This window comes from Panthera leo, chromosome D4 (assembly GCF_018350215.1).
Source record: "Panthera leo isolate Ple1 chromosome D4, P.leo_Ple1_pat1.1, whole genome shotgun sequence".
Taxonomy (NCBI): domain Eukaryota; kingdom Metazoa; phylum Chordata; class Mammalia; order Carnivora; family Felidae; genus Panthera; species Panthera leo.
This window is the reverse complement of record NC_056691.1, coordinates 17,876,081-17,895,889: the sequence shown is the minus strand read 5'-3', so window position 1 is coordinate 17,895,889 and position 19,809 is coordinate 17,876,081. Positions and strand designations below refer to the sequence as shown.

General features: G+C 42.9%; 1 protein-coding gene across 3 annotated transcripts in view; it reads right to left on the bottom strand.

The window, feature by feature from the left end:
* PCSK5 (proprotein convertase subtilisin/kexin type 5) overlaps nucleotides 1–19,809 on the bottom strand; it is a 447,663-nt gene that overhangs the window by 250,277 nt on the left and 177,577 nt on the right. For all 3 annotated transcript variants that reach the window (XM_042911954.1, XM_042911956.1, XM_042911957.1), the window contains exon 8: nucleotides 2,063–2,275. In XM_042911954.1, coding sequence (XP_042767888.1) covers nucleotides 2,063–2,275 — 213 coding nt within the window. The remainder of the gene's footprint in view (nucleotides 1–2,062; nucleotides 2,276–19,809) is intronic.

Here is a 19,809-nt window from a genome sequence, read left to right as displayed (position 1 = left end):
GGGTGGTCACAGCATCCACCATAGCATCACAGCATGATGAGGGGCTAGGAAGGTCAAGTCTAGGGAGTAAATCTCACGTAGAGATTTTGAGGTCTGTCCATCTTGCCTTCTCCCATCCAGGACCCAGAAAGCCTTTTCTTCTCCTTTGATATTTTGCCCACCGGGTTGTACATTTCTCTTAAGAAAGGCATTTATGGAACTTCATGGTACCCTCCCCATGGCAATCACCACACAAGGAAAACAGGAGTCGACGGGCATATTCACTTTGAAGCAATGGCAAATTTGCCTTCAGACTGCAGAGGTACAGAAAGGGAACTCTTATTCCAGAGAGTTCCATCAGGATTTTTATGGTGCAGAACTGACGGATGCCACTTAGTTTTAGTGGACCTTGACCGTGAGTTCTGAGAGACAAGCAAATTTGAGAGCAAAAGGGGCACTCCTGGATTATAACATTTTCATAATGAAGGTAAAAAATCACGGAACATCACTTTCCCATTAAGAAAGCCGGGAAACTGTGGTACTTGTCATCTCTGGGTTTTCTCCTTTTCTATTTTACTTTGTATTGCAGGGTTATGTTTACTGATGAATGTTGGAGGTGCTTAAAGGTAGATTCATGTACATATTTTTTAACCCAGTTATTGTGGAGGAATTAAGGAAAACTAGGGGTAGAGGGGATATGGATATGGGTAGGCGATTTTTATTTAAATCAATCTGAAAAATGTAACTAAAGAAGGTAGTGAAAAGTAGCTAAGGAATCACACATGAAAATTATATGATAACCAGGATAATCAAGAAGACCCAAATGGATGTGGATGGAGAATTCCACGAAGGGAGTGCTGTGTTTCCTCCCTGTGTAATCAGATGCGACCCAAATTTGCATGAATCTACAAGACCTGAGAGAAGGGTCTTTGCTAAATGCTAAAAAATGTCAAGTGAAGCAGCTTAGATTCACTTTAGAGAGACAAATCCTGAGACAGTTTACAAAACTATCATCAAGAAAAGAGCAAAATGCAAAGGTGTTTGAAATTTAGAACCAGAGGCACGGCGCTGGGCACCCCAAAAGTCAGAACTTCCTTGGGCGTCAGTGGTTCAAGGAGTATGCAAAGCCCTTTTTATTTACTTCTTCATCATCTTTGTAATAATAATGCCATAAACCATGCAATATTAAATGCTCACCTTTTACAGATGAGGCTTGTTGAGACAGAAACATTAAGTAATGTGTCTAACGTTACCCAGCTATAGTAAATGGTTCAACAGTGAACAAAACCCAAGCAGGCTGGTCCTGCAACCTGAACTCTCAATCAGTTCTCTGTCTGCACGGAGAGCAGGGCACGCGGGTAAGCGGGCGATCATGTAGGACTTCTGGGCTCTTCATTCAGGCAAGCTGGTGCCTCAGTAGTAGAAAAGCACCTTTTGATCGGTTTAGTTCCCACGGAATTAGTCAGACCCACTTTGAAACCGAAGCACTGAAGGTAAGTTTCAAAGGCAGTATGGGGACAGAGGGATAAGGCAAGTAGGCTGAGTGTCGGAACTGGTCTCTTCTCTACCACTAACTCGCAAGGTCCAAGTGGACTGCTCATTTGTCTTCAATAAAACTAAAGCTTACTCATGTCTAAGACCACATCAAATGCTGGAACCGAATGGCCCAGATAAGCACTTCCAATAACAGAATCACGAAACTTACAAATATGTGTATTGCGTCAGCAGCTAATTTCCATATATTACTTGCCTATTTCCATGAATTACTTTTGCGTATAAGTTTATGGTTCCTCCTTTGTATTTCTTTTTTTTTAATTTTTACGTTTATTTAGAGAGAGACAGAGAGACGCAGAACGTGAGCAGGGGAGGGACAGAGAGAGAGGGAGACACAGAATCCGAAGCAGGCTCCAGGCTCTGAGCTGTCAGCACAGAGCCCGACGCGGGGCTCGAACTCATGAACCGCGGGATCATGACCTGAGCCAAAGTCAGACGCTTAACCGACTGAGCCACCCTGGCACCCCTTTCCTCTGTATTTCGTAGTGAAAGATAAATGAATAAATCATGACATGCAAATGCCACGTACTATTTTCTTATCGTAAGACTCTCCACTGCTGTAGGTGGTGGCCAATGTGGACGAACACTCTTCCAGGTACCAAGGCTTCTTCCCACTCTCAGCTGTGCTGCTGATGGAGATTGTGTAGATGCTGTTGGTGTAGCCGTCACAGGAACAGTGGTCTTTGCTCCTTCCACCATTTCCTGAGGCCCAGACAAAAACAGAGCCGAGGCCTCTCCGCCCCTGTTCGCAAACAGAAAAAGTTACATGATGGAAAATACAGATCACAGGCTCTACATGGAGAGAAGGTCAAAATCAACAGGCACCATCAAATATCTGTAGGAGGGCTATGATACTCTTTTCATAATATGCTGGATTTAAGCTGTTTCTTGAGGTGAGAGGAGCTGCTTTTGGGAACTAAAATAATGTGTATGTAATGTCTAGCTTGGTGACTGACTACAGAGAATAATCCTGTATTGCTTATTTGAAAGTTGCTAAGAGGGCAGATCTTAAAAGTTCTCATTACTAGGACAAAAAAAAAAATGTAGCCATGCCTGGTGATGGATGTTAACGAGACTCACTGTGGTGCTCATTTTACAATATATACACACATCAAAGCATTATTTTGTACACTTGAAACTAATACAATGTTATAGGTCAATTACACCCCAATTAAAAAAAAATCTAACATAAAAAAAAAAAATCTAACATAATCCCTTTCAGAAAGCCAACTGGTGCAGCCACTCTGGAAAACAGTACGGAGTTTCCTCAAAAAATTAACAATAGAGTTACACTATGACCCAGCAACTGCGCTACTAGGTATTTATCCAAAGGATACAGAAATGCTGGTTCGAAGGGGCACATGCACCCCCATGTTTATAGCAGCACTATCGACAATAGCCAAAGTATGGAAAGAGCCCAAATGTCCAGCGACTGACGAATGGATAAAGATGTGGTATATACGTCCAATGGAATATTACTTGGGGATCAAAAAGAATGAAATCTTGTCATTGGCAACAACACGGATGGAACTAGAATGTATTACGCTAAGCAAAATAAGTCAGTCAGAGAAAGATAAATACCATATGATCTCATTCATATGTGGAATGTAAGATACAAAACAGATGAACATGGGGGAAGGGAAGGAAAGGAAAAATAAGATACAAACAGAGAGGGAGACAAATCATAAGAGGCTCCTGAACACAGAGAACAAACTGAGGGTTGGTGGAGGGGAGGTGGTGGGGGGTTGAGCTAAATGGGGGATGGGCATTAAGGAGGGCACTTGTTAGGATGAGCACCGGGTGTTCTATGTAAGTGATGAATCACTAAATCCTACCCCTGAAACTTTTAGGACACTATATGTTAACTAACTTGGATTTAAATTGAAATAAATAAAATAAAATAATCCGTTTCACATGATACACTCACAGATGTAACACGAGCACCAGTGATGACAATAACATGGCTAACGTTCATTAGGTACCCACCACGGACCAGGCACATTTGTAATTGTTTTATGTGAATCAGACCGAACTCTTCGAACAACACTGTGAGAATGGTACAATCTTCGTCCCCATTGGATAGATGAAGAATTGAGCTACAGAAGTTAAGAAATGTTCCCAAGGTCAGGAAGCGGAGGGACAAAATTGGCACCCAAAGAGCCAGACCCCAGAGTTGGACTACTGTTAGTCGTAACTACCACAGACATGTAATAGTGCTATACATCTTCACCCACATGAAACGGGTGCCATTATGCTCCCTCAGTTGACATCCGAGCGATATGACATGTGAAGAAGTTTTGTATGTACCCTGAGATCACGTCGCCAGTGAGCAGCAGAATTAGGGACTATGTGCCTTCCAGAGCTGTGCCTCCCCTATGTACGGCATGGGCGTTAATTATGAAGGATGTTAACGCATACTACCAGAAATAAAAGAACTCCAAGGTTAAGAATGTTTGGAAAGTCTAAGTTAAGCAAAATAAAACAGGTTCCCCTATTGCAGAACTTAGTAAGTGATCATCCATTGCGAAACTCTAAGGGGGGGTGGAAACAATCTGATGTTTTTTCCAAACATATTTGCTTGTAGATACCTTTCGTCAACCAGATCCGTGAATTCTTTCTTACAAGGCTAGGAGATAGGGTTACATTCTTTAGGCCAAAACTTGGCATGTACTTGAAGATTTTCCTAAGGTTGTGAAATATATAAAGAGAAGAACCAAAGTAGAACATAGATGTACCGAAGCATAATGGCGATTTGGTTCCATAAGGGGAGATCTTCAGAAGAAGAGGCAGAAATAAGCCAAAGTGAAGAGCAGTTCTCTGAACTGTCAGAGCTGAATCCCTCAGAAATTTTACCTTTTTAAAACTAGAAATCACACTGGCGGACACAGAGGCCAAAATCTATCATTTGGTCATGAGAGAGTGGTAACCAAAGTCACATAGCTGTTGACAGCTGAACCTCTTCCTTGCTTCGAGGTCCTAGCTTTTATGGTCTCAGGTGGAGGGAAAGTATTTGGGCTGCTATTTTGGAATTTCTGGTAAAAGAGCCAAGGAAAGAGAGACGACAGAGAATTTGAAATATCCTTGATAAACTGTCTGTGACCTTGAAACCTCAAGGAACAGAATATTTATGACATGACTTGACTGACCTGCACATAGATTTCTTTTTGTCCTTCAGTGTGGAAAAATGCAATATGAGCAGACAGGAATGGGAAATATTCATGAAGAGAGAGGGAGAGAAAGTTCTGGATGCTCCTGCCACAGGACAGCTGGGTCTGGTTTATCAACTTTCAGTTTCCCATCAAAATATTCATGAAATGTACAGAAGGAGACAAAAAGCACCAAGCCATCATAAACGAAGGATTTTGTTCAATGCTTTGAAAATCTCCAGAAGGAATTAACTCCTCACTATGGTGTAGATGGCCAGGTTGAGAAACCCCGGTGCCTCATCTCCTTACCTCAGAGACAGAACATCATAGCCAGAGAAGGAAGGGTCAAATTCATCATCAATACGTGCGCTCTCTCTAACTGAGAGGCTGTGCTGTGGCGAAAAGCACGATTACATTGGAGCTTTATCTGACAGGTCAACAGAACACATGACGTAATGCCAAAACACTCCCGGTTTAAATACCACTGTAACCGATAATAGATTAAGAACCACAAAACTATGAAAAGGCACATATAGCACAATCACATTTGGATACCTGTATAAAATTATGACTGTGTGTCTATGATGCACACAGAAATGCAATGAAAAGGTCTTTAAAAACGTACTTGATTTTTTAAAATGTTTATTTATTTATTTTTGAGATAGAGCACAAGCCGGGAGCAAGGGACAGAGAGGGAGACAAAGAATCTGAAGCAGGTTCCAGGCTCTTAGCTGTCGGCACAGAGCCCAAGGCGGGGCTCGAACTCGCAAACCATGAGATCATGAGTGAGCTGAAGTCGGTCGCTCAACCGACTGAACCACCCAGGCGCCGCCCAAACTTGTTTGATTGAAAAAAAAAAAAATTTAACAAGAAAATATTTAGCAGGTATTTTTCTGTTCACAATGTAATTACAAATGGAGGATACAAAATGATATAATACGATCTCAGTTTAAAAAAATGTACGTGTGTGTGTGTGTGTGTGTGTGCAGATGCGTGTGCATGTGTAAAGAAGTTAATCTTTATAATTTTATATGCATACAGCTGCCATAAAGTGATAATGTAACAGAACTTATTATGTTTGGTAAGAATAGGAAAGAGTTTTCTTTTTCACACCATCCTTCCATGACCATGTAGGATTTTTATAAATAGAAACAAACACACTTATTTCCCTCTTAATGTTTTCCACATTAAGAGGGAAAACACAGGGCCAATTCTTTTTTTTTTTTTTTAAGTTTATTTATTTATTTTTGAGAGAGAGAAAGAGAGAGCGAGCACAAGCGGGACAGACAGAGAGAAGGAGAGACAGAATCCCAAGCAGGTTCCATGCTATCAGCAGAGAGCCCGGTGTGAGGCTCGAACCCACGAACTATGAGATCATGGCCTGAGCAGAAACCAAGAGTCGGACGCTCAACTGACTGCACCACCCCGGCACCCCTCAGAGGGCCAGTTCTTAAGAGGTAATTTTTATTTTATGAGCAAGAGGGGTTTTACGCACCATGCACTAAAAACAATAGAGGCTAACATTTGTAGAAACTTACTATGCACCAAACATCGTACAAACGTTATTCTGTGTAATTCAAATCCATATCACCATTTTACAGATGGTCAAACTGGGGCTCAGAAATGCTCATGAATGCCAGAGCCAGAGCTTGAAATCCAAGTGGAGCTAAAGCCTGTGCCCTTAACCCTTAACAACAATCTTCTTTGGGGCAAAGAGAAGGCTAGTGGTTGCTGTAGTGTTTTTAGCCAAGTCTCCAGTGTCTTTACTGAAGTTTGGCAGTAGAACCAATGACAGACCAGTCTCCAGATTCTCTCCAGACTTGGTAGCAGCAGGATTCAAACGAGAAGGAAAGGATGCATATATGGTCTTGAGCATTCTCAGGGGGAAGAACATAGGTTCAGATGCAAAACTGCACCCAGAAATCCCCACCTGACCAGGACTCCCTTAGAAGTAGGACCCCAAGTCATTCTATTATGGCAGCGTCTAGAGGTGACACCACTGTGAGGGAGCGATGATGTATCATGGAGTCCTTTGGAGATCCTCTTGGTTTCTAGAACAGTGGTTTGCCCCGGCTCTGGAAATGCGCCTTCCAGACAGAGGTGACATCCTTCCATCAAGCATAATTTGAAGGAATCATGTTACCGTTGGGCGTGGTGAAGGGAAACTTCAAAGGACAGTATGAGGTCAATAATGACCCCTAACCCCCTCATGAAGGAAGGAAGCTGAGGAGTGGGGGGGTCACTGGAACTGGAAACAGAGGGGCTAGTAGAAGTTGAGAACTGATCGGGGACATGCCAACCCATGTTGGTCCTGCACAGAAGGGGGTCAAGGGAATATGTACTGAGACCCCAGTCTCTTTCTCCTTCTCTCCCATTTCTTGCCAGTGTATCCTACTGGCTAACCCCCACCAGAAGCCGGCGGAACTGGGAGCACATACAGAACAGTACCCCTGAGCACGGAGCTTATGGACAGAAGGGGAAAGGGATCTGGAGAATCTCACGGGAGACATGTGGTGTTGCCCCCAAGATGTGTTATGGAATGAGTTGTGTCCTCTCCCCTTCAAATTCATATGCTGATGCCTTAACCCCCCAATAGGACTGTATTTAAAGATAAGGCCTTTGAAGAGGGTAATCAAGAATAAATGAGGTCACAATGGTGGCACCCTCATCTGACAGGACCGGTGTCCTTATAGGGAAAGAAAGAAGCCAGGAGCGTGTGCACAGAGGCTAGGCTGTGTGAAGGCTGTCCTGTAAGCTACGGAGGGAGGTGTCACCGGAACCCCAACTCTGCTGGCACCTTGATCATGGACTTCCAGACTTCTCGCCTCCAGACTTCAAGAAAACACATCTCTGTTGTTAAGCCCCCCAGTCTGTGGTATTCGAGTATGGCAGCCTGAGCTGATGAATCCAACGTGAGGAGATAAAGGGCGGCCTGCCCCCCCACGGAGGTGACAGAACAAAGAGATGCTGATAGCCACACTATCCACGAGGCCTTGTGACTTTTCTGCACGTGTGTTCAAAAGCGTGTGTTTAAAAGCACGTGTGATTGGGGCGCCTGGGTGGCGCAGCCGGTTAAGCGTCCGACTTCAGCCAGGTCACGATCTCGCGGTCCGTGAGTTCGAGCCCCGCGTCAGGCTCTGGGCTGATGGCTCGGAGCCTGGAGCCTGTTTCCGATTCTGTGTCTCCCTCTCTCTGCCCCTCCCCCGTTCATGCTCTGTCTGTCTCTCTCTGTCCCCAAAAAAATAAATAAAAAACGTTGAAAAAAAAAAATTAAAAAAAAAAAAAAAAAAAAAAAGCACGTGTGATTAAAGCCCCAGAAATAAACGGACTAAATCGGTGAGCTGAAAATGCCATACAGACCTGCGCTAAAGATCTATGGGGTTAATCTGAAACAATTAGCAATTCAGAGATTTATTTACTACAGATGCATGGCACGTTTCATCAGTGCGCAATCGTCAGAAAACCAAAACATATGTGGTAGAAGAAGATCTGGACGTTTCTCCAAAAACTCAGAGTAATTTAAGAATTAAATTTTAATGTGGGATGTAGGGGGAAGGGCAGGTGCCCAGAATAGCATAAAGAGAAAAGCATTTTGAGACAACGTATTTCCCCCAAAGTGTAGGAAATAAACATTTTCTAGTTGGGTAAAGTACTGTGATTCACACTGGTCATATTTAAATATGGCTTGGGATGAAAAAAAAAGAAAAAAACAAAGCCCTCCACTTCAACTGAGTGCTAAGTTAAAAGTTAGCAAACTCACGGCAAAGTGTTTCGTGAAATCCACATTAGACCCACGAGACCGAACGCTATTCTTTTTCATCGTGTGTTTAATTGTGCATGCGTTCCTTCTCGTGTAGGCCCTACAAAAATCAATTTATAATACCACATAATTTTATTAGTAAAGGCTAGAGAGGACCTGGATTTTCCTATGGTTCAGGAGGTCAGAAAAGGCTACTTTACGCGGCATTATCAATGAAACCCTAGCCCCCAAGCCAGGTTTTGAAAGCTAGAGAGTTTGATGGAACCAAACTTCTTTCTTTAAAAGGGTGTGATCGGGGCGCCTGGGTGGCTCAGTCGGTTAAGCCTCCGACTTCAGCTCAGGTCACGATCTCACGGTCCGTGAGTTCGAGCCCCGCGTCGGGCTCTGGGCTGATGGCTCAGAGCCTGGAGCCTGCTTCCGATTCTGTGTCTCCCTCTCTCTCTGACCCTGCCCCGTTCATGCTCTGTCTCTCTCTGTCTCAAAAATAAACAAACGTTAAAAAAAAATTAAAAAAAAAATAAATAAAAAAAATAAAAGGGTGTGATCATCGTTCAGCCAATACTGGCAGGTTTTCTTTGGTATTTTAATATTATTTTCTTCTCCCACATCGCTTAGAAAGGATTCTTAAAGGGGAATGAGTAAGTGACCAGAGACTTCCACATACCAAAAAAAAAAAAAAAAAAAAAAAAAAAAAATGTGGCCGGACACCATACTTGTGCTTTCACAAATATGAGTTAATTCAGAGCAATACCATTAAGTGAGATGCGTACTTTGCAGATTAGGAAACCGAGTACCACTAAGTACCAGGCGAGCCATCACATAACAAGGATGTGGTGGATGCGGGGAATGGAGGTCCCGACAAGTCTGATCAGAATGCACGTGTCTATGTGTGTCAACAGGAAGAGGCAGGCCAATGGAACGCATGATGTTTTGGATGAGACACGTTCTTTTGCCTGCAATGTCTTCCAAGCGTCGCCCGCACACCCCGTTACCAAAGTCCGTCACCGCTCTGCTCTCAGTGACAAAAGACCACCACCCGCCGCGGAAGCTCTTCCACACCGGGATCACAGATAAAGGGGCTTCAGGCCGGAAGAGGGTGGGCAAAGAAAGGATACCCACAACGATTTAGTAGCTGAGATATGAAGAAGGAATGGCTTCTCTCTCTCTCTTTTTTAACAAAGTCGATCATCTTTTTCACAAAATCAGTCTTGTTCCTTAACGAAGCAGGTTCATTGACAGAAACAGGTCTAGTCTGGAAACGTGACGTAAAGGAAAAATGACAACAGCACACTTGTGGAAGGTATCTGTGGTGGTCACACAAACTGTCCCAGAATTCTAAAATACGTATTGCTTGTTGAAGCAATAGTTAACGACCCTCTGAATCATGATCGTTAGTAACAGACACTTCACATGGAAGCGAAAGCTTCTTAAAAGCGACCTAAGAAGTAATCCAAGAAATACAATCCGTAATTGAGAACAAATCAGGAACAGGGGGTCACACAGCTCCCAATGCCTTGGAGACAACCCTGGCGAAGCTCAGTGCCGCAGAATCTTCTTTGGGAATGCGCCAAGGGAATGCAGTCATGATACAGATGTCAATAAGACGTCTTTGGGACAGACTAAAGCCTACGACTGTCTCTTCAATCCGTTCATGAAGGCAAGACTGGGACTGGGGTGGGAACATTAATCACAGCTGACCCTTGAACAACACAGGGTTGACGTGCACACAGATCCACTCATAGGTGAATTTTTTCTAAATAAATACAGTACAGGAGCGTAAATGTACCTGCTCTTCCTTAGGATTCTCTTAATAACATTTTTTCTCTCTAGCTTACGTGGTTGTAAGAAGACAGTATATAATACACATAACACACAAAATTGGTGTTAATCGACCGTGTTAATGGTTAAGACTTCCGGTCAAGTAGTTAAGTGCTGGGGGGAATCAAAAGTTACACATGGATTTTTCACTGTGCGGGGGATGGGAGGGAGGGGTCAGTGTCCCTAATCTCCATGTTGGTCAAGGGTCAGCTGTATCTGAGACTTATTTGGACCCAGGGAATAACGTGGGCCACTCACACCAAAACATAAGGGAATCTAATAAGACAGATAATGAGATGTTCTTAATGAGTCAAAGGAAATACGCCCTCTGAGGGTTAGGAATCTGGAAGTTAAGTGCTGCTTTGTCAGAAACAATCCCATGCCCAAGTGCTAACTTTGTCGGGCCACTACTGTGGTATCTTCCCTCACCCAGAAAATAAGCACGTGCAACCCGTATTTTTTATGATCTACTCAAGCCACGAGTCACAGTGCCTGATGTAAAGAGTATACAGGTTTCACTTGATTCTGCTTCTGCTCTCAGAATAATTATTAAAATTTTGTCTTCAGGGGCGCCTGGGTGGCTCAGTCGGTTGAGCATCCGACTTCGACTCAGGTCACGATCTCACACTCATGGGTTCGAGCCCCACGTCAGGCTCTGCGCTGACCGTTCGGAGCCTGGAGCCTGCTTTGGATTCTGTGTCTCCCTCTCTCTCTGACCCTCCCCCGTTCATGCTCTGTCTCTCTCTCTCTCTCTCTCTCAAAATAAATAAATAATAAAATGTTTTTTTAAATTTTGTTTTCAATATTTATTTTTCAGAGACAGAGACAGAGTACAAGGGAGAGAGGGGCAGAGAGAGGGAGACACAGAATCCCAAGCAGGCTCCAGGCTCCGAGCTGTCAGCGCAGAGCCTGACGCGGGGCTCGAACTCATCAGCTGTGAGATCATGATCTGAGCCAAAGCCAGACACTCAACTGATTGAGCCACCCATACTTATTGTGCTCTAAGAATTACTAAGTTAAACAGAAGAACTACTTTAAGTATTTAAAAACCAAACTGGGGCGCCTGGGTGGCTCAGTCGGTGAAGCGTCCAACTTGGGCTCGGGTCACGATCTCGCAGTTCGCGAGCTCAAGCCCCGCGTCGGGGCTCTGTGCGGACACCTCGGAGCCTGGAGCCTGCTTGGGATTCTGTGTCTCCCTCTCTCTCTCTGCCCCTCCCCTGCTCACACTCTGTCTCTCAAAAATAAATACACATTTAAAAAACTTTCAGAAGTCGTTGTTAACTATGACTTATTTGGTCATCTGAATGCAGCCAACAGCTCACTAGTTCTACTTGTTCGCAAGTAAAAATTCTAGGATTGAATATGGTTCCCAATGCTTCCCCAAGATGATTTCAACAGAGAGCGGACAAACAAAAGCGTCCTCCACCAACACCTGCTGAGGTCCCGTTTTCCTTCGGCCCCCGCCCCGGTGCTGTTCTTGATCTTTCCATACCTGCCTTAGCATGCCTGCTCCCACAGCTGCCATGTAGCCCGAAATCGAATTTGGAGGAAGGACTGGCAAAAGATCCACAGACTGACCTCACAAAACATACTCCTTCGGAGTGTCTCCACCATTCTTATTCTGTGCTACTTACCCTGTCCCAGCAAGTTCGATAATTGACAAGGACTGAAAAAGCAAACGTACTCAAAGCGGGGCCAAGAAGGCTTTTGTGAATGGTTAGCGAGTTCGTCCCGTTTTCGTCTTCCTACGTTTTCTTGTGTGATAGGACTTCAGTCCCTCTTCTCCTCCATTTCGACCTCACACATCTTTTCTGCCCCACATCAGGCTTTCTCTATCCTGATTTGCTGTGTATACGATAGATGACTAAGCCCTGTAGGTTAAGAATTTTTTTTTGACGTTCTGTTGACTTCTTAATAAAATAGTGACCATATGAGATGCAGTTATCAGCGATCGTATTAATTTGACCGCGCGCAAATGAAAATCCATTTTATATGCTTCCCGAGCATACCGAATGCAGTCAACTTCCTTTTATAAAGGAATAGAGAATCCGACGTATGATTGTGGAATCAACTATGGGTGACGATAGTGGCGGGCATTTCTGGCGAAATGATAAACACATTTATAACTTGTAACCTACATGTGGGGTCTTTTCACAACATTGTTCATGTTCTAGTACTGGCGTGAGGAGCATCCGGTCAATTCAGGGAACCTAAAATTGACGTTAGCTCGCTTTTCTAAAAGGACATTTGGAATAAACGGTCAAAACTAGAATTAGAACAATATATACGATGGAACACTACCTGGCAATGAGAAAGAATGAAATCATGCCATTTGCAGCAACGTGGATGGAACTGGAAGGTATTATGCTGAGTGAAGCAAGTCAGTCAGAGAAAGACAGATACCCTATGTTTTCACTCAGATGTGGATCTTGAGAAACTTAACAGAAGAAGCAGAAGGGGGAGGGGAAGGGGAAAAAATAGTTACAAAGAGAGGGAGGGAGGCAAACCACAAGAGACTCTTAAATACAGAGAACAAACTGAGGGTGGATGGGAGGGGTGGGGGAGAGGGGAAAATGGGTGATGGGCATTGAGGAGGGCACCTGCTGGGATGAGCCCTGGGTGTTGTATGGAAGCAATGAGCCACGGGAATCTGCCCCAAAAACCAAGAGCACACTTTACACACTGTATGTTAGCCAATTGGGCAATAAATTATATTAACAAAAGAACAATCAATTCTGCAAATTCCGAACTCCCCCAGACTCAAGGTTCCTGATAAAAGGCTACTTTTATATTTACTGTGTGAATACACAAAGGGGAAAAAAAAATGACTTGCTTACCCACCATGTCTGCCAGAATATAAACTCAGTAGAACACGAACGTACTAAAGGCTTGGGAGAATCAATCCCGTCACGGAGCTGTCCATCTTCAGAAAGGCTGATACTGAGGGTTGGTACCCATCACCCAGCTTCTTACACTTTCTCACCAAAGTGCACCACCCGTGTGACCCTTGGCTCATAACAACAGTATTCCAACACTGAAGATTGCTTTCACTTTGTTTACTTGTACAGTATAAGTGGAAGAAGAAAATCAGTCTTTCATGGAGACAAGGTAGAAGAATACCCAGGAGGCACTAAAACCCAGGTGTGTTTACTAATGGAAATAAATATGCTTTCAGGCAAAGGATTTCATTCCTATTAATTAACCTTTAGATATTCTGTACATTTGGGAACTTCAAAATGAATAATGAAAATGTGGAGCTGAGTAAAAAAAAAAGTTAGAGAGGGAGGGAGCCAAACCATAAGAGACTCTTAAAAACTGAGAACAATCGGGGCGCCTGGGTGGCTCAGTCGGTTAAAGCGTCCGACTTCAGCTCAGGTCACGATCTCGCGGTCCGCGAGTTCGAGCCCCGCGTCGGGCTCTGGGCTGATGGCTCAGAACCTGGAGCCTGCTTCCGATTCTGTGTCTCCCTCTCTCTCTGCCCCTGCCCCGTTCATGCTCTGTCTCTCTCTGTCTCAAAAATAAATAAAATGTTAAAAAAAAAAATTAAAAAAGAAAAAACTGAGAACAATCTGAGGGTTGATGGGGGGTGGGAGGGAGGGGAGGGTGGGTGTTGAGGAGGGCACCTACTGGGATGAGCACCCGGTGTCGTATGGAAACCAATTTGACAATAAATTTCATGTTAAAAAAAAGAAAAAAGAAAAAGAAAAGAAATAATGGCGAATAACACGCTATGGATATTACTTAAAGCTGGACACGTCAGATGTTCGTACGTTGACAATTTAAATTCCTCCATCAGGAAACTAAGGAAATGAAGTTTGCAGAGCCAATGAGTGGCAGAATCTGGAACCAGATGGGTCCGTTCCCACCTCGGCTGAAATGCTGATCCCCACTGCCTAGTACTGCCAGTGCGTGTTCCTAAAAGTACGCAACTACATGGTTTAGGGAAACCTGGTTAACAGCAGTGGATTGGACAAAACAAAAATACAAAAACACTTTCTCTTCCTGCCCTATCTCATTTGCCAAATCAACAATTTCCAAATAATTGTCTGCTTTTTTAAAAAGTCTATTTATTGGAGGGGGGGAGCCACAGAGGGAGAGAGAGAGGGAGAGAGAGAGAGAGAATCCCAGCACCGTCAGTGGGAGGAACCCAATGCAGGGCTTGAACTCACAAACCCAAGAGGTCATGACCTGAGCTGAAATCAAGAGTCGGGCGCTTCACTGACTGGGTCACCCAAGCACCCCAATTGTCTGCTTTTGATGCTCTTCTGGAGTCAATTCATATTGGTCAGTCCTCCCATTTTTTCTCAGACCTTGTCTTCCGCATCTGACTCACTGAAGCCTCAGCCAACTCAGGTTGTTGTTTACTTCTGGTCACTCCCACAGCCTCCAAATTTTGAGCCCTAGTCGAGCTGTTTTCCCAGGGTCCCCAACAACACTGGCGGGGGGGAGGGGCATGCAAATGAGGTCTCTCAATTCCTCACTGCAAGCAGCTAAAAAATATAAATATATGCAAATCTTACACGCTCTCTGAAGTTATCACAATCAATAATTAACATCACCAATCTAGCCATTCTGGGTACTTACACCGTCCCAGCATTCCCATTGTGGGGAGAAAAAGAAGACATACATGAGAAAAGTTTCTACGTCTTGGATCATCCCAGGGCAAAGGCAAAATCATGCTCAGGATTGTTTCAGGAGAGACAGGTTTATGAAACGGAGAAGGACATTTTCAATATTAACATTAATTGCCTATTATGAAACTGCCCAGAAAGATACCACACCTTTAAATTGCTATTGAAGGGGTAAAATTCGAAAGATTCCTTTCACAGAGAATAAAACCATTTACTATCAATAGGAATATGAAAGGAATTTATTGAAAACGTTTGGGAAGGCATTTGGAAAGGACAGAAGGATATTCCAGCAATAACGAAAGGTTTAGACTCTTCTCTATGTTAGGTTACAGAATGCCTCACCATGGTGCACTGGTCCCAACTGTCAGCTCAACTCTGACAGAGCAAGCAAGCTGTTCCTGTCTAAAGCCCACCATACGGTTTGAATGTCATAGGCCTCTCCTCCACGAAATAACCACCTTGATCTTTTGTGGAGCAGCCTGTAACATTTCCGAAAGGGAGAAAATCAGCCCTTTACGGTTTCTTCCCATAAACACGATGCCGATTTCAATGAAAGCAAATCACTCTTCTGAAAAAAAAAAAAATTACAGCTGATATTAAGCTTCTATAGTTTACAAGATTCTGCAGTGGATACTCTGGGGTCCTTAAAGATGCATCAAAGGGGCCCTTCTGCTGAAGAGAAGACAAGAGGGAGGTCTGAGCACTGTATATGTGAGATCTCCATCAGTCTTCACGATGACTCCATAAAGTGAGTATTAGCATCGTGTTTTCTTAAGGAAGCAGAAGTTCTGATAACGTAGTAACTTGTTCTGGATCAAAACACTGGAGAGAAACCAAAGAGATTCCAACCCGGGTCTTTGTGACGTCAAGGTCAATACTTTCCAGGGATGAAGACAAAGAGACAATACAGTGAAGTTCAGAATGTGCCAAGTCAGTTTGCCCAGATGATGCTTCCCAGGAGTTTAGAGAAGAGACAGCTCCCTGGGGTAGCGTTCACTTCCATGACCATAATTACAGCTACCGTTGACAGAGAGCTGAATGTGCCTACAGGGACCCATGCGACACGTTTCGCAGGAGCGGGTTCACCCAGCATGGCGGTGAAGAGCACAGGTGTGGAAGAGGACAGACTGAGTCAGAGTCGCACTCATGCTTCTTAATGGCCCGGCTGCCTACTTTGCTAAGACTTAGCGTCCAAAGCTATAACCTGGTGAGGTCCTATGAAGATCATCCTCATGTCTAACCCAAGTGGCTATCAGAATATATAATAATCATGATGTTTGCCATCTTGAATATGAAGTTTGAGGGTTTCCGTCTTCAAGAGAACGGTAAGCTCAGGTTAAGTGAAAAAAACCTGCTATAAAAAATGCGTAGGCTTCAAAATCATACCATTTGATAGTAGCAACTCAGTTCAATTTATCCTTGTTTATTTCCCAGCGACCTTATTTTTAGCCCGGTTACTGCCACGTTTTGCTCAAGAAAATTGCCATTGCCTTTCTTAAATTTATGTTCTGAATCACAGAAATTCAGAATTGGTATGGACCTTAACTTGACCTGAGACGATCCCTGTATGATTTTGTGTTTTCCCTATAAATTGGGACATCCGTACTATACTGGAATGACTTCTGTAATAAGGACCTCATGTCCTCCCCTGTATGTCACCACAAATAGAACGCAAAGAAAAAAAGGATTATTACTGATATCTAGTTAATCCATATATAAAACAGAGTTAGAACGGAATAGTATAAACTCACAGAGTTAAAAATGAATGTCTAAAACTGAAAAAAAAAAAAAGTGACAATAAACATTTGACATTTGCACCTATACAAGGCTAGGATAAATGTGTGCTCATTAAATGCATCACAGTTCACAGTAATATAGTAATCTAAATTGCATACTCAGATATCAGATAACTTTGTGAAGATTACAGAATGTGAAACCACATACGTATCTACAAAGACAAACAATCCTTTGTATCCAAAATAGAAAATGGTGTACTGAGTCCACTTGGCAAATCACTTCTTAGCTTTGTTAAAGCTCTAGAGACACAAAGTTCCACCAGGATATAGTTAAATACTAATGGAGGATTTTTTAAAACAAACCCCAGTTAGAGTCAATTTTGATGAAGTGGAACCGATATTAAATAAACTCCCCTGTCTATCTTTGCCTACCCACATATCATTCCAAAGTTCTAGAACATTTGCCAACTAATTTAACAGCAATCTGTCATTTATTAAGATGCAAACTGGTACCACGCCTGCTAAAGCTGGATGTATATCAGATAAAAATATGTTCTTCCCAAGTGGAATCAGTTAATTTTATTATGATTATTATTACTGCGTTTATTATACAAGCTCATTATACCTCTTCTCTCCCCTTCTGGTGAACATATGCCTTTAATTTAAGGGCGGAGCAGTGTGTATACGTGCACATGTGTGTACGTAAAAGACGATGTGTGACTGCAAGGCAACCCTGTGTTTTCGGCAAATATTCCAAATATCTAATCAGGCGTCAAATTGGGTAAATCGCGAAAGAAAATTGATGCTCGGAAGAGGATATATTAATTAAGAGACTTCATAAGAAACTCAACAGCCAGGCATGTGCTAATAGATGTCCATCAAATGTCCTGGTTTCCATCTGGACCCCTGAGAAGACAAGAATGAGGACAGGAGGAAGGTCACGGTTCCAACAGGGAGATTCCGGGCCAATGATCTGGATCTCACCTAATTTTGTTCCCCACCCTTGACATTGGTTCTGTTAGGAATACGCTGGAATGCTTTCATTGATAATCCCAAAGCCTGAAAAGCTCAAAGAAAAATGATCTGGAATTGAGAGGATACTTGTAGATAGTATAGTAAACTAAACTCTATAGCCCATGCTCCTACAATATCCATAATGAGTTGCAGGATTTCTCCAGATAAACGATTAAGGTAACTGCCAAACCAGTGCATGGTAGGCAATGGGGGCTCAAGTGATATTTCTTGAGTAAAATAATAAGGGACGTCCTTGTAATCTGAACATAGGGTTTTCTAATTATGAAAAAAAAAAAGGGAAAAGATTCAATTCCGATTTTTTTTTTTCGCTTATTTTCTAAAGGAGATCATTAAATATCCTTGTCAGGAAACCAGGAAAAGTTGTCGATGCACGAGATGCCTGTGTAAAAATTCACCAAAGATGATTAAAGTTTCATAACCCAAATGGGGCAAAAAAAAAAGATGACTGCAGGGCAACTAGGCTGAACACGAGAAGTTTTGTTATTGCGCGCTGTGCCGTCTGTCCTCACTGCTTACCAGATTCTAGTCCCTGAAGGAACTTGGGGAATTCGCTTGCACTTTATTTAGAACCTTTATTCATCACTCCATGGTGAGCCTCCCAAAGACAAAGGCTGAGTGTTATTCATCTTTCACTACCGCCTCGTCAAGTACCTAGAATATTATAATCACCCAGTGACTGTCTCCCGGATGCAATCGGGAATGAATGAACGAGTAATGAGTCTATCCAAGAAAACTTTAGGCAGTTTAGCTTCTTATTGTCATACCAAACACCAGGTCACTTCTGTCTGAAACACTCTCGATTGCCTCATTCATTTCATAAAATCGTTTTCCTACTTGGAACCGCCTGGGTAGACAGAGGGAAGAGCTTCCCCTGCAGGGGATTTTTGCCAGTCATACGGAGCCAAAGGTTCACCGAGGTAAGTGGAATCCTGTCAGCTTGAATGAGAGTCACTTTGAAACGGTCCTTTCCTTTGACGACCCGTAAGATTTCGATTCTGCAACCCCCGGCAAGATTGTGAGAGACCTCTGTGCCCTGCTAAGAAGCTTAGAATGTTCCCTGTCGGTCATAAGGAGAAGTGATGAGTTTTAAAGCAAGACAAAGGGCAAGATTTACATACAAAACATTCTTCTTTGGCTGCACTATTCCCGCTGAACTGAAAGTTGGAGCTCAAGCTGGGAGGTTGGGCGCTTTGGAAGGACTCTATGGCCCAAGTCCCTCTGGGAGCGGTTGGTTCTAACTGTGAGGACAAGAGGACACATTTCATAGACTTTCAGAAAGGAAGACAGGAGAGAAAGACTTACTGGATGACTAGCCCGGGGAAAAAGAAGAAATCACACGTTTTAGGAAGGTACACAGGGTGAATCGTCGTGATGGCAACCAATAAACAAATATACAAATGTTTGTAAAAATGATTCAACCACTCAATTCGTTTCCAGTTCTAATGTTCTGACTCTACAGGTCGAATGGGTTTAGCTGAATTTTTGCAAAGCAAGTTCCAAACTCAAACTGAAAGTGAAGTTAGATTTGACGCCAATTTAAAACGAGTTATGAAGATAAAGCTTTCGCGTGGTTAGAGTTTAGAACACGGAATAAATCAAGTTACATGCATCTCCTTACTGCAGAACTTCTCAGAGCCTTTAATATGCCTTTAAGCTCCCAAAGGGAGCATATAATAAGTGGTGTGTTTCAAGCCTACTTGATAGCAAAATCCTTCACCTACCCCTACCCCACTTTGGGGCATTTTATTAATTAGTGTTTTATGGACTTCAGGAAAGTCCTTCAGACTTCAGGAAATATTCTCTTGGATATTTTGTCCCATTTATTTTGGCCATTCCTTAATAATCTCAAGACTGTATATTTACCTTCTTTAAGGATCATTCAGCAATATGAAGTGGATTAAATGCAGAGATTATGGACAATCAAGACTTATTACAGTTTTCTGCATGATTAATTAGTATTTCACTTTTAGTACCCTGGCCTTTTCAGAAGTGATAATGATTAAGACTCGTAACACAATTAGAGATTTTGCTATGTTCCAGAAACTGCTGCATATTTTACACGCATTAATCCCATAATCGTCATGACAGGCCTATAAAGTAACTGCCAGCGTTTAGCTCCATTTTACAGAGGAACAAACTGATCCTGAGAG